General features: G+C 38.7%; 1 protein-coding gene across 1 annotated transcript; it reads left to right on the top strand.

Moving 5' to 3' along the window:
* The first annotated feature begins 10342 nt into the window (after positions 1–10342).
* On the top strand, positions 10343–20804 carry kcnj12a (potassium inwardly rectifying channel subfamily J member 12a). The gene is made up of 2 exons (XM_085465874.1): positions 10343–10591; positions 15344–20804. The coding sequence occupies exon 2, from the start codon at positions 15503–15505 to the stop codon at positions 16802–16804; it is 1302 nt and encodes a 433-aa protein (XP_085322000.1). The 5' UTR covers positions 10343–10591; positions 15344–15502; the 3' UTR covers positions 16805–20804.
* Positions 20805–27806: the final 7002 nt, after the last annotated feature.

The raw sequence follows: 27806 nt of genomic DNA, 5'->3' as shown, positions 1-27806 counted from the left end.
TGTGTCATGTGTCGTAATGAATTTTGCCATCTCTTATCCAACATTACATCATTAAGTGGGAACACTGCTTTAGCTGCACTAAAGCTAAGGGTGGCTTACATAAAAAACAGTCATTAAGTGTTTTATGTGGATAAATTAAGAGTACCCGAATGGCCTTAATCCTGAAACGAATGAACAAGGAAAAATCTTGCTCTGCACTTATCTAGTTTAACGGGAATCGCATTTTTCCACAAATCAACAAACATTCCCAGCTGTCGTTGTAGATGCTTATTTACCCGAGATGCCAGGTGTTGAATGTGTCACAGCTAAAAATGCTGAATTAGTCTATTTCTTGTTATCGGTGAAGGGAAAGGGGACAACTTAGATTTGATAAAAATCATGTTTTGTGTTCAAAATTTTCAGAATCAAAATTTTCACATCTCCTTCCTCATTGCAAAATCCAGAATCTATGGCAGTGCATTCAATAAGCTGACAGCATGCTGGACACAAGATTTCTCAAAATGTCAATAGAAGATCTTTTACATTGTTCTACAGTACAATTCATTTTCAGCCATGTGATGTGACAAGTCCAATCCTTGAGCCCCCCCTCAAAAAAATCCCAAAACACTACAACATGTAAAAATGTAACTGCAGTGTAAGTCTGTCAATGCTATATCAGTGTCAAATCACTATGTTCATTATGTTCTTGTGGAGAATTCTTGCCTTTACATAACTGCAAGGATGAAATGGTAAAAAACGAAAGTATGTACAGTATTGTGCAAAAATCTTGAACCACCCCTTATTTCTTTATATTTTGTAAATATAAATGTAAATACAGTATAAAATACAGAATTTGTCCAGTTCAATTCAGTATTTGTTCTGACCACCTTTATTCTTCAACACAACCTGAACTCTGGCACTCAATACTCTTCTTTGGATGTTGGCAGCCTCTGTTCTCTGTTAAGTTAAGATGATCCCACTCTGCTTCAATAATGTTGAGGTCCAGGCTCTGAGGAGACCAATCCATGACTGATAGTGTACCAGTGCAAGTTATTAAATTCAGGTATGGCTGGTATTTGGTATGGCTTTTATTGCATTTTTAGTGTGTTTGTAAGGATTAGGATCATTGTTGTGCTGAAAAAAATCCTTGTAAATCAGGTGTTGGCACTGCATAGTGGACCAAACTTTGATAATACTTTTCTGCATTCATTATTTTTGTCAAGCTCCGACAGAACTGTACAGAAATACAGCCCCAAACCATGACAGAGCCTCCACTGTGTTTTACACAGTTTATGATGTAGGCACTCATTAGTCTACTTTTATTCTACATTACCCGACCTTCTCTGGATACACCAACATTTTTAAAAACTGGATTCATCACTTCATCAGACCTGTTGCCACTTTCAGTCCAGTTCTTGTGTAATGTGGCATACCTCAGCCTTTTCTCCTTGTTTCCCTTCCCTAAGAATGGGACATCTTGACATGGGAAGCCCCGCCCTTCCACTGAGACCATTTCTGATGAGGCTTCAGTGAACAGCAGAAAGATCAACTGGAGACTTAGGTACATCTTTCAGGTTCTGTGTCAGGTCTTTGTTGGGAAGTTTTTCTGTTTCTTACTGACATAACTTTCTGAGAGAGTTCATCTGCTGTAGATAGTTTTTCCAATTTAAATATTTTATGCTTGTTAAATTATGTTAGTAACAAAGTGTCTAAAATGTTTAAAACTGATTATTTTCTAAGTTGTCTAATACGCATAGACACAACACTGTTTAATCCCTTGAGTTAGGTACCTTTCTATGCTTGAATGATTCATAGGTCAGTGTTAAGTGGCTTAACAAATGAAAAGCATTCCTCTGAAAATGATCAGCTACAAGGCCTGGGCTGAAAGTGAGTAATAAACAGCCAAAGAAAAACATTCAAAGGCCTTCAAAAGACAACTATTACTGAAGACCACTTTTAAAAAATGCCATAAAGGCTTAGCTCCCTGGAACCAAAATAGGGAGGATTTATAATTCAAATGTGATTGGATTAAAAATGTGGGAGCTAATTAGCTATGGCTACCTACTATCTTATGATCTTGTCATTAATATAATCAAACTCACTTCCAGTGACCCACCCTGGATAATCTTGGTTGCTATAAATATGGGACTACTGTGCTTGTATGATTTTAAATGTGTTGCGGTGCTATATTTCCATCTGATTGAGTCTCTTACTAAAGTTGACATACTAAAGTCTCTTCTGTTAGGAAGGAAATAGTGTAGAAAAGCACATGTACTTCAAAACGATATTAAGAGTGTTTGAGTAAACATACTCGCACCAATGCGAAAGGAGTTGAGAGCTTTCGATCACCACAGGGATGGTGTGTCACTTGGGCTAAAGCTGAGGTCAGGGTCAGCCAAGGGAGGGGTGGCTGTGGGGACACTGGATCCTGAGCTGATTAATTTCTCACCCCCAGGGTATCAGTGGAAAATCAGACAGGTGCTTTTCTTAGGTGAGGACACAGGGAACCATAGACACCCGACTTTCACCCCCAGCACTGCACATTAGATAATGAAAGTCTCGTGAAAAGCAAGCAGACAAGTTCCAGGGCTGTACACGAAGACTTTCAGCCAATCAAAGCATTTTTCTACAAGTAATTTATCAGGAGAATGACTCTGCTGTCAGCTATTAATGATAGCATTTCTAATTTTTAATGCAACATTTCAAACAGCTCAACAAACATCAGCAAATACACACCGCGTACAGTTTGTCACACAGGAAACTGTCTTCTAGCTAAAAGTAAAACTGTTCACAGGGAATTTGGTTCATATTATCATACTATAAGATGCAGTTTTGCAGAACAACTTCTTTTAAAAAAAGTTATCTACAGGGATACTTTTTACTTTTATATTTTAAATACTTTTCAGAATTTGTCCTTTTTCATTTCTATTTGAGCAACAAGGTTAAATCTGTACTTCAACTTTTAAAATCTGTGTTTCTATCAAACTGACTAATCTTGCTTGAGGTCTTTTTGTTGCAGTTACCCATGGGACATTTAAAGACAAAGAGTTATGATTTTTAATAATCTTAACTAAAAGTATTAGGTGCTAATCAGCTGTTAATGGGTTACTTTATTCATACTTTCCTCAATCATATATCTAAATATGCTTACATGTCACAAAAAAATTGTTATTATAAAGTCACAGATTTAAATGAAAGTCAAATAGACTTCTGTAGAAGAAAAACAGAAGAAAATTGTTCAGTGATGAACGATGGCAGGACTCTTTCACCTCCAGCCAAATAAACGCTGAAGAATATTGAAGAGGCAGCCATATCTTTATCGACATCTGCCATAAAGAAAAGAATTTATATGAGAACATAGAGAAGGTTAAAGACTAGGTGAAAAACTACTCATAACAGCAAAAGGAAGAAGGACAGATTAACAGAGCAGTTCTGAAATGTCATTCTTTTAACACATGAAAATAAGATCATAGCTGTACCAAAATAACAGGTAGGAACAAGCATGGGGAATTCTTGAAATGGTTCATGATGAAATATTAATTAAAGGTGAAAGTTTTCACTTCAATCCCATACTGATTGTTTGATTTACAATCAACTGTGGTGGTGTACAGAGGCAGAACTACAGGAGATGTTTCTTTGTCCAAAACATTATGGAGAATGCTCCAAACCCATGGCATCCAAACACGATTAATGTTTAAATGATGAGGATGATTTGTTGTTTTGTTGTGTTTTTTCAAATTCAAAGAATCCAAATGAAAAGAGGGTCAAACCAAAAAACTCCCAAATGAAACAGGATTTTTTTTTGTTTTGTTTTCTTTTTACATAGCTTTAACAGAAAGCTAAGCCAAGAAAATCTAGATAAACAAAACAAAAGAAGCCACACATTCTGAAACCTAGAGGGGTAAACAAAGGAGCCAAAAAAACAGCAACCACTCAGTGTAACACACTTCCTCACTAGCATGAGAACCTTACAGCACTGCCAGAGCCAGCCCACTGAGGCTGCACACCTTTCTCCACAGCCTTTATACTGCAGTGTTGATTGCTGAGTGGAGCCAGCTGTACACTGGCTCCATAGGGGAAAGGGGCGGGACCCAAGTCATCGGAGAGAGTAACGCTACACATGCATATACACACACCACTACTGCGCACAACACCCTGCATAACAATATGTGTAAGTTCTCAACATTCAGTGTATTTTTTTTTTTTACTCAACTCCTTGAAATAAAGCTGAAAATCTCTAATAACATCTTGATGGTTTCTTTTTAAATCAGTTGTAGTGTTCATGTGAAGTGGAAATAAATTCTACAGCTTCAGTGAGTGTACAAACATTTCCAGTCCTAACTGCACAATTTTAATAAACGCATCCTAGACATTCAGAACTGTTGCCTGTTGTTCTTTTGTTACCTAATTACTAAGTCGAAGCAGCAGATACAGTGTATAAGTGGAGGTCAATTCTTAGCGTAGGATAAGAGGCACATTATTGAAGGTGTACTTCAGATTAAATCTCCATCATTGTTCATTTCCTGAGCTTGATGTAACACCTGCCACATGGCATGGAGAGAGAAATGTTAAGTGCAGATGAAGAAATCATTATGTAAAAGCATTAATAGTGTGTGTCCTCACATTAAATCATAGCCCTTGTGACAGTGGAGGTACTGTGGAAGACACTATTGTTGAGTTTTTGTGTCTTGGACATATGTGTGCCATAAGAGAAAAACTTTGCTTAATAGAAACGACAGGAATTTCTAACAAGATTGAATGTAACAGTGGAGATTTTAATGTATGTCATGTTTTACTTTAATTTTTGATGCTCAACTAATCTTTATATCTCAGGCTCTATATGCTCCAAATACTCACTTTTATATAGTTCCTTCTACTCTATGACATCAGTGAGGCAGGATATTCTTAATGTGGGCGTCTTAGGCACAGAGCTCTGACTGTGAGCATGTGCAGCAGCCCCACCTACCTGCTGTTTAACCCTTCTGATTATGAGATACAGCCAATCAGAAGGTCGCCTTACAGGGAAAAGAGGTAAAACAACTTGATTTAGCAGGAGGATGATTTCACCAAAGCTCAGTGTAAGGTATTGTTGGGATTCAGAGATTCTTTTATTGCTACCATATAATCTGCCTTATGAAGAATGTATTAATAACATGTTTTACAGTATCATTTATCAGTAATATTTCCTGCAGGGTTTATAAAATTGCATTGAGTATGTCTGTCATCACATTGACCTTTCTATTTTTATCAGGTTGAGTTCATTCTATACACAATGCATGAATGTGCTTGGTTAGAGTTGATGTTCCATTCTAGAAGGTTTTAAGCTTCACTGGTGAGAGTGTCCAGATGATACATGCTGAGGGGAGATGAGAACATAGCAGGTTAATTGCATGCACGCTTACGATACACATATTAATCTAGTAGCAGGTCTGAGCGAAGGCCTAAGCGTCTTCTGCTTCAGTTTGAGACTGGCTGCAAAGTACTCTACTTAGTGATTAATGACGATAAAATATAGTCTTAACTGTGAATCATGCACAGCTAGGAATGCAACAGTCACTCAAATAATAATTGGTTACAACCAAGGTATGCAGAAGAGCATCTCTGAATGTACAACTTATTCAAACCCTGAAGCAGATGCAGAGGCTACAGCAGTAAGATCACACCAAGGACCACTCCTGTCAGCGAAAATGAGTAAGTTAAGCCTACAGCTTGCATGTGCTCACCAAAATCCATCCAAAAAAAAGTGTTTCCTGATCTGATGAATCTGGATGTGAGGGTCAGAATTTTGTGTAAACATCATAAACACTTGGTTTCATCCTGCCTTGTATCAACAATCAGGTTGGTGGTTGTAGTGGTGAAATGATGTGGGGGATTTTTTTGGGGGGGGGCCCTTAGTATGAGCTGAGTATCATTTAAACACCACATCCTATTTGAGTAGTGTTGCTGATCATGTCCATGCCTTAATAACCACAGTGTACTATCTTCTGATGGCTGCTACCTGCTGGATAACACACCATGTTACAAAGCTCAAATTATCTCACATGCTCTACAGAGTCACTAAATCGCAATCCCATAAAGCACATATAGACCAGATACTCTGAGAAATGTTTCCAGCACCTTAAATTTATACCATGAAGAATTAGGGCAGTTCTCAGGGCAAAATGGGGTCCACCGTTGTAATAGCAGGTTGTAAAGTGGCAGATGTGAGTCTATATGTATAAATAGCATTTTACTTCTTGAAAAACAATCCCTACCTGTAAGTGGACACCAGAAATGATGATCTACGTAAAAGCACCAATTATGTTCTGCAACAATCGCCCCAAAAATGAAAGAACGGCAAAAAGAATGCGTACGTGTAAATGTAAGACGTTATTTCCACACTGTCCAAGAGTGAATCAACCCCCAACAAGTATGCACCATCACCAACCAGCTGGGCCCAAGAACAAGAAGGACTTTTCACAACTACTGCAGCCAGTGTGAGTACAGTAATATCACATTCTTAATCCCTGCTGACAAGAAACGAAGTTGCAAAAATGAAATGAACAGGAATGGCTCCAAAGCCTGAAATAGCTGCAACAGACAGGAGTCTCAGAGAATAATGTAATTGGGCTGCTTAGTGACAAAGCTGTGGAAGAAGGAAGAGAAGGAAGGGGAGAGTTCAGAGCTGTATAAAGAAGCATTAACGATGGAAAAATTTGTTAAGATAAGGGGTAAAGAGGCATAGCAAGGTTGAATTTGTTTACGATTTTTAATAACATGCAGTAAGTGTGACAGAATGCAGGACTTTAATATTTTGTAAAAATGCATAAATAAAGCCTTAAATTATTTTTTTAAAGTAAATCAGACAAAAATAGAATTGATTTCATTAAATCCATGCATTTTACATCAATAACACTATATATTCATCTTTGTGCGTCAAAACCCTTTTGATGATATTCCTTGATTATGATGGAGAGAGATTGAGCTGTCAGCAGCAATAATTCAACAGAGCTCCTGTGCGGTGTCTGCCCTGGGCAAGTGTCATTGGAAAAAAAATGAAAATGCCACAATCACTATCACCAGAATGATTGTGAAAAGTTTATTCTTAGGGCCTGTCTGATTAATGCAAATTACACAGTGCTGCACACGCCTGGAAAAACTAGAGGGACCACGTTACCACGTTACCACATTACCACGAAGTCTTCACTTTCTGTGCTTAGCCATTGTTTTAATAATTAACAACCTCTCGCTTCCAGGTTTTACCGGAAATCAGTGGCACGGTGGAGTTAGACTGTTTTTATAAGGGGGATCCTCACTCTTATTATTTGCTTATGCAGGCATGACTTACATGTAGAAGTGCATTAGATGACGTCATATAAGTCATGAAAATGTTTACCTTTTTCCTGTTTTTTTTTTAATGATTCTCACACCTATGTTTCAGATCAGCAAAGACAAATAAAACAAGGTTTTTGAGTGGCCTAGTCTGGACTTCCTATTGAGCTGCATCGGCATGACCTTAAACAAGCTGTTCATACTGGAAAATCCTCCAACATGACAACTCTGCAAAGAAGAGTTTAAAATTCCTCCATAGTCATTTTAAAGACTCATTAGATTAACTCACTTAAGGGGTGGATGATCAGTTATTGAATGTAGTCGCCAATCACCTTTTCAGATAGGGCCCGATGGGTTTATGTAGCTTTTTTCCTTGTAATAAATGAAATCATCATTTAAAAATGGCATTTTTCATTTACTCAGGTTATCGTAATCACATTTCAGTTACACTACAACTATATTTTCTACTACTGGGGTCACCAAAATTAAGATTACATTTCCTGGTGAATTTCAAAAGAAGTCCCACAAGGTTTAATTTTAGGTCCTCTTTTATTTCTTATTTTTATAGACAATAATTGTAAGAATAAGTTTACAGCTAAAGTGCACCTTTATGTCGACGAGTCAATATTCTACTGGTATTCATATCCTATAACAGAAATGAGAAAAATCACCTTACAAATACTTTGGTATGTGGGTGGATTAAATTTTCCTTTAAGCTAAACTGGAATTTTTTATTATTAAAATAGGGCCTTTTTAAATTAGCAGTCAGAGAAACGCTTGTATAGGCTACATTTGTTTATGTTCTTGTATAAGGTGGCATTATTTACGCACATGCTGGCTCTTGCACATTTCATTTTCTAGACACTGGGTATCACAGTTCTTTATGTTTTATATCATTGTATCATTTTATATCATCATTGTCCAGTACACATGAGTGTGTACTTTATGAGTGTCAGGACACAACAGTATTAGTATATTTTTACACTGGACATATGCCTTTGTTATCTGCTAACTGCTATGATTTTTGCTGTTCTACATGGTTTCTCTTATGAACATGGTGGAGCAGGCTCACTCATTTTGCACCCTGGTGATGGAATAACCTTCAGGCTTTGAAAAAAAGAAGACTCATTTTTCCATAGCCAAAGCTGAAGCTTTTGTTGACTCTGCTCACGCTTCATCTCTCTTTTGCTTCGTTTCAGATCTTTTTGGTCTGATAATATTGAAAGTGTATTACACCTGTAGCCATGGAAGCACGAGTGATCCCACTCAGCGATCTCCCTGGGAGGCAAAACCCTCTCATTTAGACAGAGACATGGATATGTGAGCAGCCACCTGTGATTATGGTGCGGTTACATAACGAGGTTTACAGTCTAGATGTGTGAACTGTGTGATCTACTGTTCTCAAAGCTTGCATCGCCACGGCCTTACATTATGCAGGAACCAGTACAGTACCTGTTGCTGACACAGACTGAGAGGCCCCTTAAAAGGATTCTTTGAGCTCCATTAGTTGACGTCCTCAGCAAAACACAATAGGCTGGTGATGATCACACACAGGCTATTGCAAATCACCCTCAGAAGTCTGAAATCAGAGGCTGCCAGGGAGAAAGAATAAGAGCGTAGAGAGAGAAAGGGAAAAAAAAGAGAGAGAAAGACAGAGAGAGGGAGGGTTCCTGCACTGATGAATCATTAGTGATAAAGCTAGGGCTGAGCCAGTATGGCTGTATTTAGAAACTTCTCACTCTTTCAGCCCCCTCTCTTACTAATTGTCATCTCTTCTAGCATTTGACTGATGACAGGCTCTCTGAGAAGATGTGCGAAAAGGGGAGCAGACACACAGCTCTGAGGGTAATGTCACAGTTTTGAAGCTGTCAAGGGTAACGGTAAAGTACTCCACATTGGTGATGACTGAGAAAAAAGCTACAGCTTGTTCTCCAAAAAAACAACTTAAGGCAAAAACCAGGGACACTGGAGAGTGTTGCAGGCACGGTGACGCACCAAAACAAATAGACTTGTGAGTTAACTGTGTTTTCCTGGAGGAGGTTATTTGTAAAACGCTGTTTCAGTACATGGTGAGAGGAACTGGGCAATAGTGATTGTCATCTCTCTAATATTTAAAAGCTTCACACACACACACACACACACACACACACACACACACACACACACACACACACACACACATCCTGTGGTCAGATGTGTTTGATTAGTTGTTGGTGACAAGTGTGAAAGGCAGCTCCCTTCCCTGAGACACAGCACCCAGCAGCATGATATTTTGAACCCATGGAGCCTTTCATTCGTGGAATTGGCTACCACAGGGTCAAAAAGACACATTATCATTTTGCCCTGGTCACGTCAATATTCTCACCTGAACCTGAAGTACATAACAGAGTAACCTCAATTACTTTTTAAATATAGGATCACATTCATCTACAGAGTAAAAATTGAACAAATGGCCCTCAGAAAGGTGGTGAATTAAGAGCTATTCATCTACTTTTGATTAACTATGTCTGATGGTCTGCGTGTGTTTTCTGAATGATACGTCTGTGCATTAAGTTGCTGTCAACTGGTAGTACCATGATGTGAGAGGGAGGGAGGAAGACAACAAGAGAGAGAGAGAAAAAAAGAGAATAGGGAAGGAGAAGAGAGAGAGAGAGAGAGAGAGGGAGGGAGGGAGGCTGCAAATGGCAGCTTCTGTGACACCACAGGAAGGAGGGAGGGAGAGGGAGAGTGAGAAAGAAACAGTCAGAGGGAGAGAGTGTGTGCGCGAGAGAGGGAACAGCAGTCCAGCCAGATCAGATTGCAAAAGATTGATAGAGAGAGCTGTTCTGTTAATAAGTAGTTTTATGGAAAATATGACAGGCAGACTAATTACAAATAAAAATTAGGGATGAACACCAGTTGAAGACAATGCCTCTGAAGATGGAGATACAAAAACCTGAATTTTCACTTGGATAGTTCTCGTTTTGCACCTGTTCTGCAAGTCCAGCGCTGACTAACGGCGGCTTGGGCCAAGGTTTCTGGTGCGATTCAGCCTCGCTTCACCTGCGCTCGCAAAAGCACCTGAAAACGACAGAGAGAGAAAGAGAGAGAGAAATCAAAGAAGGATGAAGAAATTCAAAAGAAGCCTTATCCTTTTGCTGAAGACGAAGGAGTGGTTTTCTTCAGTATTAGATTAGCAACAAAGAAGGAGGAGTTGTAGTGGCAGATGGAGAGAATGCTTCAGTTTGGTTAACAGGGATACTAGGAGAGAAGATACCATCTTTTAGTTCTGCAACCTGGTGTAGGACAAGTAATCGTAAAGGTAAGATATGGAGAGAAAACTTTAACCTGAACTTGGGGCCTGAATCTATTGTCGTTCTGTGTCAAATATCATTGCTCTGTGGCAGTGGAAACGGCAATTTCTACTTTTAAGAATTCCCAACAGAACCAACCAGTCATTCTGCTGAAATTCAATCAGAATAATCTGAAGTAGCTGTTAAAAATCCTTGAATTAGACTAAACCAAAGTCATGTGCATCTTTTCAAGCAAGGACATGTCCCCACGAACCCAGAACTCTCAATATGCGCAATGCCAAGCAATGATACCTGACCTGATAAGTGTAAGCACCACAAATTGAACTAGCAATTTAATTGTGTCGTGTAAAATCCACAGAGCAGGTACTGTGTTATACAGTATAGCTTAAATTAAGCACAAATTAACATAAATATAGTATTATAGTTTGTGTGGATTTTTCCACCAGAAACCTTTCATGCATGCAGGGTTAATTAATTTAATTATGGCATCAGATTCTGGCCTTCCCTGCTGATATCACAGCAGGATATCGACAAGCTTCCAATTCGCACAGGGTTAAAACAAAAGTGATACAAATAAGCTGGCATTTTCTTTGATCCAAATCACCTATTATTATTCAGTACAATAGGAATGCAGAGCGAGAAAGCATTAAAATGAGGAATAAACATGGTTTAATCACGCACAGCAGAAACTCCGATTTACCAGTTTAGTCTACACACCAAACTGGTAAATGTGTTAACTTTGCGAGTTTCTGATCTAGGTTATTATAAATCATGCTTATATGCTATTTATTATAGCTGTGCATATTTATAAAAATGGGACAAATTAAACAGGCAATTTTCGCTTTTCACTTTCAAATATGGTTTGCATCTGGTAGCATAATTAATGGCATAAATTAAACGAATTTGTTTGTTGTTTCAAAACACAAGAGGTTGTCAATCAACCGAAGCATAAATCCAGTCAACGTAAATAAATAATCTGCCTGCTTTACATTTAAATAACTCAATATTGTGGGAGTTGAGGACAGCAAGTATCAAGGGACCAGTGGGCTGTTTCAGGTGGTGCACTTTTCTGCCTGTGTATAAAGAAATCACTGATGTGCAGGTACAAAGGAGACACAGGATGAAGAGAATGAACATTATGCAATCCTGCCCGAGAGTTCAATGACCTCATCTCGCTTTTTATCTCAGCTTAATTCAGTTTGACATAATGTACGAATAGTTTTGTATTAAAACTAATGTTGTCAGAGTTTTTTACCGTAGACTGCAATTTCAAATATGAAGTGACGAGTCTGGGTTTAATATGGATGATTCAGCTTGTGAAAGTGGGCACAAACAATTAAAATAAATTGCACAAGTAAAGATCAAAAAAGCCCAGAGTGGAGCTCACATGTGGGAACGATCAATCAGTGGGAACCAGGTGTTTGAACAGTGGAATAGCTACAGGTGCAGCTGTAAAAAACCCCACTAATATTGTTCTACTTAATAAAGCAGCTGTTCTAACAATGTGTGAAGGCGACTCAGTAATTTATGTTACGTTTATCAGTCTTATAGTACAATTCAATGCACCGAGCACCTAAGATGGTTTTTCAGCACGGAGGATGACTTACATACAGAGTCCAGCCTCCGGTGTTGGTAACTGTTTATAGTTTTACTATTTCTGTCTAGCAGTTAGTCACTGGTGCACCTGAAAACTCCCAAAAAATAAGATGTAAAGTTGTTTGCATAACATATTTCAGACAGCATCTCTCCATGTCGAGGTGGTGTCACTTTCTATAGTAAAATACTTGCGGGTCACTTGAGATGAGACGGTTCCACATGGTGAGCTATAGGAAAATACAATGACACCTGAGCCTCGGCTCTTCCTTTACAATGGCCTTGGGAGGTGGGCTGGGATCATAGTTCCTCAGCAGCTCAGTTTTCTGCGAGCTTGTCTTGAGATGAGGTGCCCTCTCCAAGTCCACTTCATTGTTACCGCCCAATCCCTTCTTTTATTTTGCACATCCAATTATTCATTCTATTCATCCTAATCAGCAGGCGAGCTTATTATCTCCCCCAGTCGCTCCTCTCAACTCCCTAAGAACAGACACGATGGGCGAGGTCACAAAAAGGTTACACAAGAATTTTATTGAATTTGGTGCAAATCACTTTCTGTGCCCTGCCTTTTAAAGGAAAGATGTGTGTTCTTTGGTCAAAGATGTTTTTCAGACTTGAAGTGCTTTAAATACAGAACAAAACAATATGCAAAAAAATGCACTGCTAATAGCCTTCCTCTGAGATAACGTCACGCTGCATGTTGCGTAAGATTTACATTTTAATGCTGACTTGATATAGGAATTAACAAATAATAATAAAGGTGCAATAAAGATGATCCCAATTAAACAAGCAATATGTAGAACCTGTTGCAACTTCCAGACTGACTGACATGATCCTCAGCTAATGCAATATATATATATGTGTGTGTGTGTGTGTGTGTGTGTGTGTGTGTGTGTGTGTGTGTGTGTGTGTGTGTGTCTGTGTGTCTGTGTGTAAATAACAAACGTAAGGTTGCTATTTTTAGCTGTGCTCTTCTGGGAGTGTAATGCAACATTTGTCGAAAGCAAACATGTAAAAATAGCATATTTGTTTTCCTGACACAGAAGAATTTACCTAATTGGACAATTTAAAGACTGTGCATGATGTAATTGGGCTAGAGATCAAGAGAACTTACACCTGAAAAGAGTGTGAATGAGAGCAGCGCGTAGTGCGAGTGTTAGGCAGACGGCGGGACACCTGGGATTTTACATTGCACATGACTGAACTGTCTAGTCTTCAGGGTCCAAATCATGAAGGCAGACACACAACGGATGTGTCCAGGCAATAAAAGCTGTCTGCACCCAGAGGGACCTCAGTAAACTCCCATGGGTCAAACTTCTTAACCCTCAGGCTCGACATCCAGCTCAGTGGCCAGGTTATCTGCTGCCAAACAGTCATTTTACAGCTCTACTAATTGTGATCCATCTTATCCCACTCTGACATTTCTACACTTGCAAGGTTTAAAATATCAACTTATCATGTGTCTACCTCATCATATTGTTGTAAGCTCAAGTTCTAGCATATAATTAAGAATTATTATGCAATACCGGGCACTGTACCAGGAGAAAATCCTCTACCTACTTGTATGCTGCAGCAAGAGAAGAGAATATGAACCTGCAGCACCCTCACAACATGATTAATAACCCTGGAAATTTTACAGAATGGGGCCAAATAAATAGAGCCCGTCTTTATTAATCTCTTTATATAGCATCTGGAATTGCATGTCCATGGAATCAGTGGCACACATACCCTTAGGAGTTTAAATAAACAAGTACTACCCCATCCAGTCCCCTGGCAGAAGCAGAATGCTAAAAGGACAATGGCCTCAAAAGAAACAATGGAAGAATTATAATAATAGACTGTTTATACGACTTTGTAGGATTCCTTAGTACTTAATGGCCTCTCTTATGAGCTGTGATTCAAAAACCTGATTAAACTTTGGCCAATCTCTTATCTAAAGCATCTTCTTGTGCTACTTATATTTTTAGATCTCTTCCTGGAAGTTCTTTTCGGATCACTTAGACAGGTTTCTATGATTTGACAACAGACCTCAAAATTGTATAGAGCAAACTTAAACTTGTCTTTCATGTCAATGTCTTTCATGACGCTGGTAGTGTGTACCAGCGTCCCATTTCCGGAGTCTCGTGGCTACACTGGCGAAATGTTAGTTCACAACCTGGATCAGTCACTAGATGTGGCTGCACCTTCATCAAGCCTGAAAAATTGCAGTTTTGACACACTTGTGCCGATTGTAGAAGCACCAGTTAATATGGCAACATAATGACACTTTCACTGAGAGAGCTTAAAAAACCCAGCCAACCTCAAAATTGGCTTGAGGGTCTTACGATCCGCAAAATTTAAATCAGGTGAGGCTTTTGATTTTAATGGACCTGTTCTCATAACTTTTTGAACACTGCTCATTCAACAGGCATCCTCATTATATTAAAAAGAACAATTAGGAGCAGTGACTCATACAAGAGTTAATTTGTTCATTAAGTAATAATAAACATCTGGCAGGGTAAGGCCTCCACTGTGAACCTTCTTTATAATTTGCAAGAGAAAAGCAGGGGAAATGCTAGTTGACAGAAGTGGCTGTGCTGTGAGGCCAGCTCCTCACTTACCCAGTCAACATCAAAAGACACGAGGGCCCTTGAGTGAGGACCAATTGGATTTTGAGTCGTGAGGTTTAGAGAAAGGAAGATGGATACTACTACTACAGCTTGTACTAGTAAGTACAACAGAAACAATATTGCTACAATACTGAAAGTCTTAGTTTTTTATTTATTCAGCATAGATTTGGGAGTCTACAAACTTAAAAGAAGATGGACTCTAGCAAGACTGACTGCACTGATTAAGACACGTGTGGACATAGAAACTAGTGATAACTTGAAATTTTACAGAAGGTCAGTGTTTTTTTGTGTGTGTGTGTTTTTAATAAAAAATATGTATAATGCTGTGAAAGGTAATGATATGATGTCCTGAAAAAACATTGTCATTCAGATAAATATATGCAAAGAACCAAGTCGTTGTAGGCTTAAATACACATTTCACTGTCATTTTCTGGACAGAAAAGTGGTTATACATGTATCATTTAAAAGCTTTAATAATGAATATCTAATTTCAAATACACAAACAAATAAACAGAAAGATTTTCAGGCATATTCTCCTCTTCTGATTTTTTTCTGCAGGGATTGGATTAAGACACAAGGCTACCAACCATCCACCTAAATGACTCACTGACATGCAACTGAGCCAGTGATCAAGCTGTGAAGGGGCCTTGATCCCACACTGGGACTCCAGGTCTGCCCTTCTACTCTAACCCTGCAGCTGGAGGTGCCGTCAGGAACATGAGCGTGGGAAGAATCAACCGCTACAGCATTGTGTCATCTGAAGAAGAGGGTCTGCGCCTCACTACCATGCATGGTATGAATGGATTTGGCAATGGCAAGATCCACACACGCCGCAAGTGCCGCAACCGCTTTGTGAAAAAGAATGGCCAGTGTAATGTGCAGTTTGCCAATATGGACGACAAGTCGCAGCGCTACATGGCCGACATCTTCACAACGTGTGTTGATATCCGCTGGCGATGGATGCTCATAGTCTTTACTCTTGTGTTTGTTGTCTCTTGGCTGGCCTTTGGCTTAGCTTTTTGGGTTATAGCTTTGCTGCATGGAGATCTGGACAACCCAGCTGGAGATGACAACTTCACTCCATGCGTTCTACAGGTCAATGGATTTGTGGCTGCCTTTCTATTCTCCATTGAAACACAGTCTACCATAGGTTATGGCTACCGCTGTGTGACTGAAGAGTGCCCAGTAGCTGTCTTTATGGTGGTCTTTCAGTCTATAGTTGGCTGCATCATTGACTGCTTCATGATTGGCGCCATCATGGCCAAGATGGCAAGGCCTAAGAAGCGAGCACAAACGCTCTTGTTTAGCCACAATGCCGTCATTGCCATGCGGGATGGAAAGCTGTGTCTAATGTGGAGGGTAGGGAATCTGCGCAAGAGCCACATTGTTGAGGCCCACGTCAGAGCACAGCTCATCAAACCTCGGATAACTGACGAGGGGGAATACATCCCTCTAGACCAGATAGACATTAATGTGGGCTTTGACAAAGGCCTGGATAGGATTTTCTTGGTTTCACCTATCACTATTCTACATGAGATAGATGAGGAGAGCCCTCTTTTTGGGATCAGCAAACAGGACTTGGAGACCGCAGACTTTGAGATTGTTGTCATCTTGGAGGGAATGGTTGAAGCAACCGCCATGACCACCCAGGCTCGCAGCTCCTACTTGGCCTCAGAGATCCTTTGGGGACACCGGTTTGAGCCTGTGTTGTTTGAGGAGAAGAACCTGTACAAGGTGGATTACTCTCACTTTCACAAAACTTATGAGGTGCCGTCCACCCCCCGCTGCAGTGCCAAGGACATGGTGGAAAACAAGTACCTAGTCCCCAGCTCTAATTCTTTCTGCTATGAAAACGAGCTGGCCTTCCTTAATCGCGATGATGAGGAAGAGGATGTAGGTGGTGGAAGCAGAGCACTGGCGAACCTCAGTCCAGATCGAAATAGCCGACCTGAATTTGAACGCATACAGACCACCAGGGTCCTGGATCAAAGGTCATATCGTAGAGAATCGGAAATATGACCTCTACACTTTGACCTGAGGGTCAAATTTCAATAACTTTATTAAGGGTAAAAATGCAGAACAATGCAAAGTGCCATAGGAAAAGCTGACTACTGTGAAAGAGTGTAAAGGTGACAGGACAACAGTAAAAGGGACTTAATTGGAAGAAATGGGTAAAAGTGGGTGTATGCAGCTTGGCAAATTGTGGTAAAGAATGTCTACAAACAAGGAAAAAGCTAGAGGGATACCTTCTTCCTTTATGGAAACTTGAATCTTTTTTCACACGGTCATTTTGAGTTTAGAGTGTTAACTGATAGAGCATCAAAAAACCTTTATGACAAAACCTTATAATCGAACCTTAGGTGTAAATACATTTATTAGATAAGTTATGTTTTGTGTGCAGTATCAGTTTCCAAAAACACTTTTAAAATTAAGAGTTGCTATTTCAAATTGTTCTTGAGATCAAAGATAATGTTGGAAGGCTTCGCTTAAGCTCTCTTCGAATTGCTGCGATTTGCTGGAATTGCATTCAGTGACACATTGAAAATTTGTGCACCGCAGCATTCAGATGCAATGAGCCACGATCAAACATCTGACCATGAGCCGCTAAGAACAACACAAGTCTACAACTTCATTCGAAACTCAAGCTAGGGACCCAGACAAGAATATAAAGGAAGGTGTTAAACAGAAATGAAACTGAATTTACTCCCTATTTATAATGACCTAATTCCTCTTACAAGCTAACAAACCATGATTTGGCTGCCTACAGATATGATGACATTTGCAAATACGGTTCAACTAAGAAGTCAAGTAAAACAAAACTTAATCACTGATTTTAGACAATCGTGCTACAGGTGGCAATATCAAAGTTTGTACTGATCAAATTAATAAATAAACAACCCTTAAAAATGCACACTGAAGTGCTCTTTTACTTTTTCCACTTATGTGACAAGCAAAGATCAATTAAAACCTTTATGTTATCACTCTTCACTACTTTATCCTGAATTCTATCAAGACAAAACTGGTATAAACTGACTACACTTAATGTTTTTTTAAAAAAATGGATCTATGCATATTAACCTATCAGGGGACAAGCATCCTATAGAGCTAAGTGTGTGAGATAAAATTATCTAAAGGGATTAATTCAACGAATGCCCAATGCTTAAAAAAACAAACTGAAATTAAAAGGTATGGTGTCAATTTCCTGCTACTAACTGCTAATGAAGTTTATTTCACCAGAGTTAAATTAAATTTACAGTAAACTGACTGTCAAAAATTGATAAAGGAAGACTGCTTGATAGATTTATTTTGTCTGAGAGTGGGTCTATGATTAGGTTAAATCACAAATCTAAGATTTAGTTGTTTGTATCCTAAATGAACGAGCACCATAAAGTCTCCAGCATGGTTGCTTCGCTCACTGCTGCAACCTCGTCTCACAGTCTCTTGTATTTAAACCTGCTAGTATGGCGCAGGAAGCTGCTGCATTATTCTCTTGAATGATATTTGCTGCCACTGATACTATATCACCACATAAGTGCTGATATAGGAGGAGAAGAAGTCAAAACCAGAAGCCAAGACTTTGTTGAGTGTTTTTCCACAGACTCTCAAACCTTTCCTCCCTCTGTATATCTGTATGTCTCTGAGCTTCTGTGGCGGAGTATCATTAAGATGGCAGTAAAAGCCGACACGCTCATACACTCGTGTCTTCACCCAAGCTGCGAGCAGCCACGGCGTCACACGTCAGGTTACAAAAATTGAGAGGTACACAACCAGCACATGGTACATAACAGATGATGTGACATCTAAATCAGCGTGCGACACCAGCGACACAGCGAGCATAATGACCCCATTAGGCAGATGAGTGTGTGTTCAACACTTTAATGCTTTTAGATTAAGTTTAAAATACTCAAAATGTATAAACCAACTTTATAACTGCTCTGACATTTCTATTCAGTTTACATCAACAGTGGTTATATTTGACTACTGTTGTTATAATGTTACTAAGAGAGCTTATTTCAAACTATACTTGGATTGAAGATTTACATGACAACATTTTATTGATGATACAACAAACAGATCCTTCATTTAGCTGAAAAGTCAGACGTCCAACAGTAACACACACAAAAAAAGATAGTGTTCCCTTTTTTAATACTTGACTTTTGCTTTTAAAACAGTACATACTGTAGACAGCTAAATGCAGTTTAGCAATATGCTAATAAATGAGTTAAGACACTGGAGGGAGTTCAGAATAGAAGCAATAAACACTGAAGCACACTTTTTTAAAAATGCGCTTATTCATGTTCATTCACAGATAACAAGTAAAAGGTTTTGTGCAAGGATAATGACCATAGAGGTTTTTTTGTTTGTTTTTGGAGGTTTTTTGTATTTTACTTATAATAAAACTTGTAATAAAAATAATTTCTCATGATTGATACCAAAGTAGTGGAGTGTAGCCTGGACTTAACTTGTTAAGTAATTGCTCCCATCTTAATCTTCCAAAACCAGTTCAGACAGAATGGGTAAATAGGCTCTAAGAAGGAGTTTGAGTCTCCAGTTTGCATATTTAAATCATTTCTAAAACTACATCAAAACATACAGTATATATCTGTCAAATAAAAATCTAAAACCAAATCAAGTAATCTTTTATTTGTAGTTTGCTATATAGAGAGTAGGTTAAAGTAACTATATAGAATTATTAAGCATGATAGCTTTTCTCTATGGCATGGACAATAAGATTTAAAAAAGAGCCCTTATTCTATACCATGCCAATTTATCATCCAAACCTCAACATGTTCAGCATAAAGTTCAGCTTAATTATTACCTCAGTAAAATGTGTATTTCATGGTCCTATACAAAAAATTATGGCAAACAAAAGATTCTATATGTGCAAAGAAGGAGATTTAGGTCTCATTCACACAGGCCTAGAGACCAGTCGGTGGCCACTGAGCAGCCACTGGTATCTAGGAAGAAATTTGTATTTTCTAACCAGTTATTGGTAGGTGGTGAGGCTGTTGGCTGTCGTTGGGTGAAATTGGTCACAAAGACGTATACGGACGGGTAGAGCACCCTCTTTATGACCGATTTCACCTGGCAATAGCTAGGAACTTCCTGCAACCCCTCAATAACTGGTTAGGAAACACCAGTTTCTCTAGCAACCAGTGGTTGCCAAGGGTCACCAGCTACTGTCTGTGCCTGTTTGGCTGAGGCCTTAACCGATTTAAAGAAATAGGAAATAGAAAAAAGGAACCATAAAATGGTTATTATGCTGGTCACAATGACTAATGTTTTCAGTTAAGTTGTCATACGTGTGAGTCTAAGATACTTCTTGGCTATATGTTGCTTTTTTTGTAGGATGTAGTGAAACATAAATAGATTTTTTGGGGCTTATAAATGAAGCATCCTTTACCTACCCTGAACATTCATATGTTCATTACCTTCTGGGAAGGTTTTGCACACTGATGTGTGAAGCCTCTGCACCTACTCACGAAACTTTAGTGATAAAAAACAGGTGAAGGGTCTACAGCTTCCACGCTGCATTAAAGAGATTCATTAAATTCAATTTCTACTGAATATTTTTTTTCAAAGATTGTTTTTCATTTTCATGTTGCCCACCTGAGCCCTTAAAAAAGAAGCACACACTAAAGTTTTAGCTAAATAAAATATTTATAGTGTAAAAATGATTATAAAAATGATAATAAGGAGCAGCCAGGATGAACAACCTGCTTATTTTTATACAAAGTTGTTGGGTTGGGTTTTTTTTTCACAGAATACAACAATCAAAATTTATCTGTTTTTACCAGAGCACTACGATAAAAATCACACTGAGAGGCTAAAATGTAATTCTTGTCTTAGTTTTCAAATTTTCACTTTCTGTTGTTTCCTTTCTGCACAGAAGTTAATGATTAAACAAGTATTTCTCTTAAAGGGATGATTGGAAAAACCTTTGACCTCTGTAGAAGTCTTCCTATGTCCAGCAAAATGTCTACTGGGCTTTAATTCAAAGTCATTAAAATATTCAATTAAAAACAATGTGAATTTTTTTTCATCTCTTTTGTTTCTTCATCCCTACCAAGTGTGGTCTGTGATGTATTGAAATGTACAGTCCAATTCAAACCTAGAGTTTCCTCAAGCATGCCCTCACGTGAGGTAATACATCACCACGAGGGGCGTGTGAAGAAGAGAGATCGAGCTTCGTGTCACCACAGTCAGATAACTTCCTGGGCTTGGGCCAATTATTCAAGAAGGCTCATCAATTAACCACTGTGACACACAAACAACTATTGGGGCCAGAGGCCTTTTGGCCCTGGGGAATTGAGCAGGAGGCCTGCAGCTGACTTTTTCATATCAATATGGCAACAACACATGACTTTGCTACAAGAGAGTAAAAAGAAACCTTACGGTTTTTCACAGAAGACAAATTGATATAACACAGTAGACAAAGTACACATGTTAATAAGAAGATGGATGATAGTTTCAGCATCTTAGTTTTGTGCATGCTGACTTGTTGTCATGACTTACAGTGTGGCCTGAATAGTGCTATAAGTAATAACTCTCATTCTCTTTCTAAAATACGTTGAAGTTTTTCTTTTAAGTTTAAGGACTTCCACTGCTGATTAAAGCCCAAACAACACTGAATAAGTTTTTCGCTGCTATTTGAAAGGGAAAACTCTGAATTATCTAAAGCGATTTATTTTGTTGGGGTCCTTAAATTTTTTCCATCCATCTTCTTCCATATGCAATTCAAAGTTGGGGGCTGGAGCCATCGCAGCTGTCATTGGGTTAAAGGAAGGTACAGCCTTGACATACAAAATAACTAGGCTAAGTAACAAAGTCATTATAAGATAATATCAGCCAATGTTGTATTTTATTGTTTGTATAAAACATTTGAAATTGGGAATACAGGTTTCATAAACAATATTGTGCAACTGTTAACAGTTGCACTGCTGGTGGTTAGTGGGTTGACATAATTCTTCAGAGCTATCACAAAGATCGCCTCCTAACAAGACACACAGAGTGTGCAAAGCAGAAGTTACAAATACAATAGTGGCATACTGACAACAGCAGCTACACTGAAAGGAAACATGTATTTATCTGTAATTTGGATGAGATCTGTGGCCATAAGTTGGGGTGACTAAGTCACACACATTGAGGTCCAGTTATAGGGTTAACGTTGCTGACCGCTGGTTGTGCTGAGATCAGGCATTGGGCCTCAGCACTAACTGACACCGGGATCACAGAGGCTGTACTGAAAGCTTTTGCCAACTTTGATTATATAACATGGACTAGGGAGTGTATGCTGTGCTTTGCATTGCTTAGTATCAGAAATACATAGAAAATGTGAAACTTTACTTAAAGTGATCAACTGTAACAGGGGTCGTGGAAGCCAGTTAAACTTAACACTGAAAATGAGCCGTCTTTAGAGGACTGAGATGTCAAACTGGTGTACTTCCTCAGTAGGATTAGACATCAAGAGGTCCTGGATAATTAAGGGCATGTCAGGATAAAATGTAGCCTACTGGGACAGGGAGACTCTGACTTCAGTTTTAATTATCCCGAGCAACTGAAATCCCATTGAATTCTTGCTATGCTAAGTATTTTGTGGCCTCCGTTTATCCACCCTAACAAATTGCTCAAATTTCTCAAGTAAATTTTGCTCTCACTTATTTATATGTGTTTATATATAAACACATATGACAATGTATCATGGGACCAAAATTATTAGCTAAAAGTAATTTTCCAAATCAGTATATTAATTACAGGCAAGTCAGTCATGCTCGGTCAGTGCTGGGATGTGAGGTTTTATTTCTTCTAAGTTTGGTAAATTATGATGAAATAAAAATTGTTTTTATAGCTTTAACTGTAGAATATGCCACTATTAACCTAAAATCGTGGTAAAATAAAAATGCACTATCTGTTAATTCTAAAATATTCACGTAGTAGGTGTTAGCGCAGTGGTTAGCACTGATGCCTCGCAGCAAGAATGTCCCGGGTCTGACTCGACCACCCGGACAGGGCTTTTCTGTGTGGAGTTTGCATGTTCTCCCAGTGGGTTTAGGTATTGCTGCTCTCTACCACAGTCCAAAGACATGCAGTCAGTGGGGATAGGTTTATTTAACAAAAACTGAACCAAAATGCAAAAGCTATGTGTGGACAATTAAATAAACCCCATGATTCAGTAGCTTATGGAATCATCTTTAGCAGCAGTGACTTGAAGTATTTACTTTCTGCATGACTTCATCAGTCTCTCACATTATAGTGGAAGAATTTTGACCCACTCTTCTTCACAATGTTGCTTTACTTCATTGCAGCTTGTGGATATTTATCCACACACAGCTGTCTCAAATCGGGCTGACAACAGACTTTGACTGGGTCATTACAACAACCTTGTTTTTATTTTCTTTTTCAGTCACTCTGTTATAGTATTCTGCTGAGCTTGAGATCACTGTCCTGTGGCATGACTCAGTTTCTGCCTCATATTTGACTCTAGATTACTTTGGTATACAGAGGAGTACATGGTTGACTCCTGTTGAGTCCTGTGGCTGCAAAACAAACCCAAACCATCAACTGTCCACCACCGTGCTTGACAGTTGATGTGAGGTGTTCATGTTTTTATACTGTGTTTGGTTTTGGGAACCTTAATGTTGTGCATTATGACGAAACAGGGCACTTTTTTAAAACTCTTGTGGTTTGTTCATGCAATTTTGCAAACTCAAGTTATGCTGCAGTGTTCTTGTAAGATAGATAAGGTTTTCTCTTGTCAACCACTACAAAAAAAAAATCACATTTACAGTGTAATGAATGTTAACATTCCTGGGAGTATTAGCAACTGTCTCAACTGTTTTCCACGACAAATAATAAATCCCACTCTAGAATGAAAAACTTCAAATGGCCATACAGTTCTTCTCAGATTGATTGGAAACAGCAGTTGCTTCTTTAAGTTCATTAATGATGTATTTCCTAGTTGGCATTTTGCTAACACAGACCTGCATGCTCCAGACCTGCAAACTGCCAAATCGTCTGCTTTTATGGAGGTGCTCACACTTCCCCATGATCAGTTAATCAAGTGCATTTGATTCTCCTCTGGAAGCAGTAAGGGTGTATTTACAAGTCCAGACTTCACTTTTGATGAAATGCTGTGGCGGGACCATAAGACAGCTGTGCATGAACAAATGCCCACGTGCGTCAATGAAATTAAACAATGTTGTAAAGAAGAGTGGGCCAAAATTCCTCCACAATGATGCAAGAGACTGATAAAGTCATTCAGAAAACAGTTACTTCAAGTTATTGCTGCTGAAGGTCTTTCTAGAAGCTATTGAAGCATATGCTGTATACTGTGCCCACATTTTGGATTAGGGTTTGTTAGACAAATAACGACACAGTGTAATATTTCATGCTTTGTAGCTCATCTTTGATTGTAATACCATCATTTTAAAACCTGCTATGGACCAGATGATTTTTTATGGAGTCCTGATGTATAAAACAATTTATTTCAAACACATCTCAACATGCATAACTTAAAAATGTAAAAAACAAAAAATACTGTAAACAGCCTATGCTTTTGTTACTATTACAATACACCGCCATTAATTGTTGTATTTTGTAGTGCAGTGGTTAGCTGTTATCAGGTCGGTACCTGCTGCCATTCTGTGTGGAGTTTATAGTCCAAAGGCATGCATGAAGGTTAGCTGTTGAGTCTAAACTGGCCGTAAGTGTTTATGTTGTCAGTGTCTGCGTGTTAGCCCTGTGGCTGTCAATCGGTTCAGGGTGAATCCCACCTCTCACCCAGTGATAGCACAGATAGGCTTCAGCCTACAATAGATAGCCAGATAGCTAGATAGATAGAATGACTTGAATTATGCAACAGACTTGACAACCTGGATCCCATGGGAATGTCCCCTCTGTGACTCCCAGGGAATAGACGAAGAAGCCAGCTGGGGTCTGGACAGAAACATTTACTGATATGATCTAAAAAAAATAAACTCTTACACCTACTAAAATGTAATTAAACTATATGAAAGGATGCAAGACATAGCCTGGCTAGGATCTCTGCCACCTAGCCCATATAGACTAGTTATAAATAATGCTGGAACACATTCCCTGTAGGCTGAATTGCTGATGACAGTAAAATGGGGGAAAACTGTGTTGAAGCAGCTATATAAAGCTCTTTGGTGTCAAACCACATGTGGCTCTAATCCCTCGCCAGCATTTCAATATTCAAAGTACTCTTGATTAGCTGCTGTGGTAGTATCACTCAATGAAAGATACTTCTGAAATCTGTGTTACTATGACTGAGAATATTACTAGATGGAAAGTAGTTCAAAGCTCATTGAATGCTGCAAAAAATGGTTAATATAATGTTATATAAAAACAGACAACGATTTAATATGATAGCAGCAACATAATCTAGAGACAGATATTACTATATTGAAGTGAGGTATAAATAAATATATCCTATAAAGACACGCAATGTATTTTTTACAAGCAGACACTTCACAACAGTTTGTATGCCAGAGCAGTCTCTAGTCAGACAAATGAAAATAAAACCAGTTGAAAGCGCTGCTGAGTGACAGTACAAACTGATCCTGAAGTGTGATGGGACTTTATCCAATTACTGAGATGTGTTTTGTAGTAGCCCAAATGGAAGAGACACAACAGCCTTATCCTACAACCCATCCTTGTCATCCTGTGTAAAAAGCCCACGGCTGTAAGCCGTGCCCCAGTAGACGTTAAAAGACTGCATATATTAAAAATAATAATAATAATAAAAAATTTTTGCTAGCTACAGGTATTTTGTTAGTGCTACAGTCCTCAGTTGTATGTTGTAGTTCCAAGTGTGTGTGTGTGTTTTTTCTTAAAGCGTGGGCTATTATTCCTGATATTTTGGGCTCTTTGTCTGTTCTATAAATGCGCTGTAATACAAACACTAGAAATGGCAAAATTTTGAAATTCTCTATTATATCAAATGACAAGTTTATTGTTTTATTTTAGCAAAATTATTATCCTCAACTTCACTATACACATCAGTAAGACAGATATAATATGGGTAAAAACAACTCAACACATTTAGTCTTTTCGACATTGTCAAGGCAACCTGATGAAGTCTAAACCGAGGATCAGAATGGAGAGGAAAGGTGATTTTGGAGGTGGCATGGTTGTTAGTGCCAGACGGGCTTGTTTCAAAAACTGCTCATTTGCTTGGATTTTCCCACACAACCATCTGTAGGGCTCACAGAAAATGGTATGAAAAAGAGAACATATCCAGAGAGTAAATTTCTCTGGTTGAAAATGTCTTATTTATGTTAGAGATCAGAGGATGGGCAGACTAGATGGCAACAGCAACTCAAACAATCACTTGTTAAATCCAAGGTATGCAGAACAGTACCTCTTGTACAGCAAACTGAATCTTGAAGCAGATGGGCTACAGCAGCATAAAATGATACCTGGTGCTACTCCTGTCAGCTAACTGAGGCTAAAAAAAACTGGACAATAGAGGATTGGAAAAACGTTGCAAGGAGTTTCCGTTTCTGCAGCAACATTCAAATTCTAGACTCAGAATTTGGCATAAACAGCATGAAAGCGTGAAGCCCTCCTGCCTTGTGTCAATGATTTAGTCTGGAGGTAATATAATGATGTAAGGAATACTTTTACTTTTACCAACAGAGCATCATTTAACACACCACCAGAATGTTGTTCCTGTTTGTCCATTTATGACCACAGTGTACCCATCTTCTGATGGCTGCTTGCTTCCAGCAGGATAGCACGCCACGTCACAAAGCTCAGATAATCTCAAACTGCTTTCTTGAGCATCACAATGAGTTCACTGTCCTCAAATGGACTCCACAGTCACCAGATCTCAGTATAACATAACATGAAGCTCTCATGTCAGTATGGACCAAAATCCCTGAGGAATGTTCACCTTGTTAAATCTATGCCATGAAGAATTAAGGCAGTTCTGAAGGCAAACCCACAACTAACAAGGTGTAACTAATGAAGTGGAAGGTGAATGTTTAGTGCATATAAATTTGTTATAATGTTATTTACTGCAACTGTGCTTTTCCTATGTACATTGTTTGTATTACAAGAGTGGGTCATCATATTTAGAAAGCCTCCCCATACACATGTTATTCCCAAAGTCGGTTGCCATGACTTTAACAGCTTTAACCAGATGTTCATGTCTCTCACTTTATTGTTCACCTATGTTAAAGCTGCTGTTTCTACATCACCCTCCAGAAAGACTTTCATTTTGAGTTCAAACCTGAGAGAAAGAAGCTGTATGCAACATTAAACGTACTGACACATCATGTGCTTAGCTTCTCTTGGTTACAGTAGTTGCCTCTAGTCTATCCTGATTCATGAAGCAACATCACTGGACGACCTGGGGGGACAGGAGAGGGCCACTCTCATTTCCTGCTTCTGAACCCTTGGTAATTATCTCGGTGTGCCCAGAGGCCCCAGGAGAGAATGAATGACAGTAATGTTGTGTTTAAAAAAAACAGAATAGAGAAGTATAACAGATATAAAGATCTAATAGAAACACATGCTATGAAATATCACATTTATTTAGTTCTGCTCTTTCATAGGGATCATTATCTTCTGCTTCTCTGTGCATCCCGTACAGGTGGATGATTATGGTTTATTAAGCAATGGGCCCTAATGGATTTGATAAATTGATTACACAAAACACAACGCAACACATAATCCACATTGTTTCACTGTTAATTGCTGGTGTTTGGAGATAGTAGCTTATGTTTATCTCATTATTATGTAGCTGAAAGGTATTGGTGGTGTTGAGAGAATTTTAAAAAATTTAGTTTTAAAAAATAATAAGCATCTGAAAATAATACTTTAAAAACTATGTGCCATTTTCAAAATTAGATAAGTTGTCAATACAGGGTTCTTTCATAGTGAAAGTATCTACATCCAGGTAATCCTGGGAGACTTTGAGCACCACAAACTAAACACTAGTGAGTCCCATTATAATGGGATTACTCAATAGGTTACATAGAAGAAAAATAAGAGTCAG

The sequence above is a fragment of the Copadichromis virginalis genome, linkage group LG8 (assembly GCF_057382275.1).
Source record: "Copadichromis virginalis isolate Kocher_CV1m ecotype Utaka linkage group LG8, C_Virginalis_male_GT1.1, whole genome shotgun sequence".
Classification (NCBI taxonomy): Eukaryota; Metazoa; Chordata; class Actinopteri; order Cichliformes; family Cichlidae; genus Copadichromis; species Copadichromis virginalis.
This window is presented reverse-complemented; position numbering and strand designations above follow the sequence as displayed.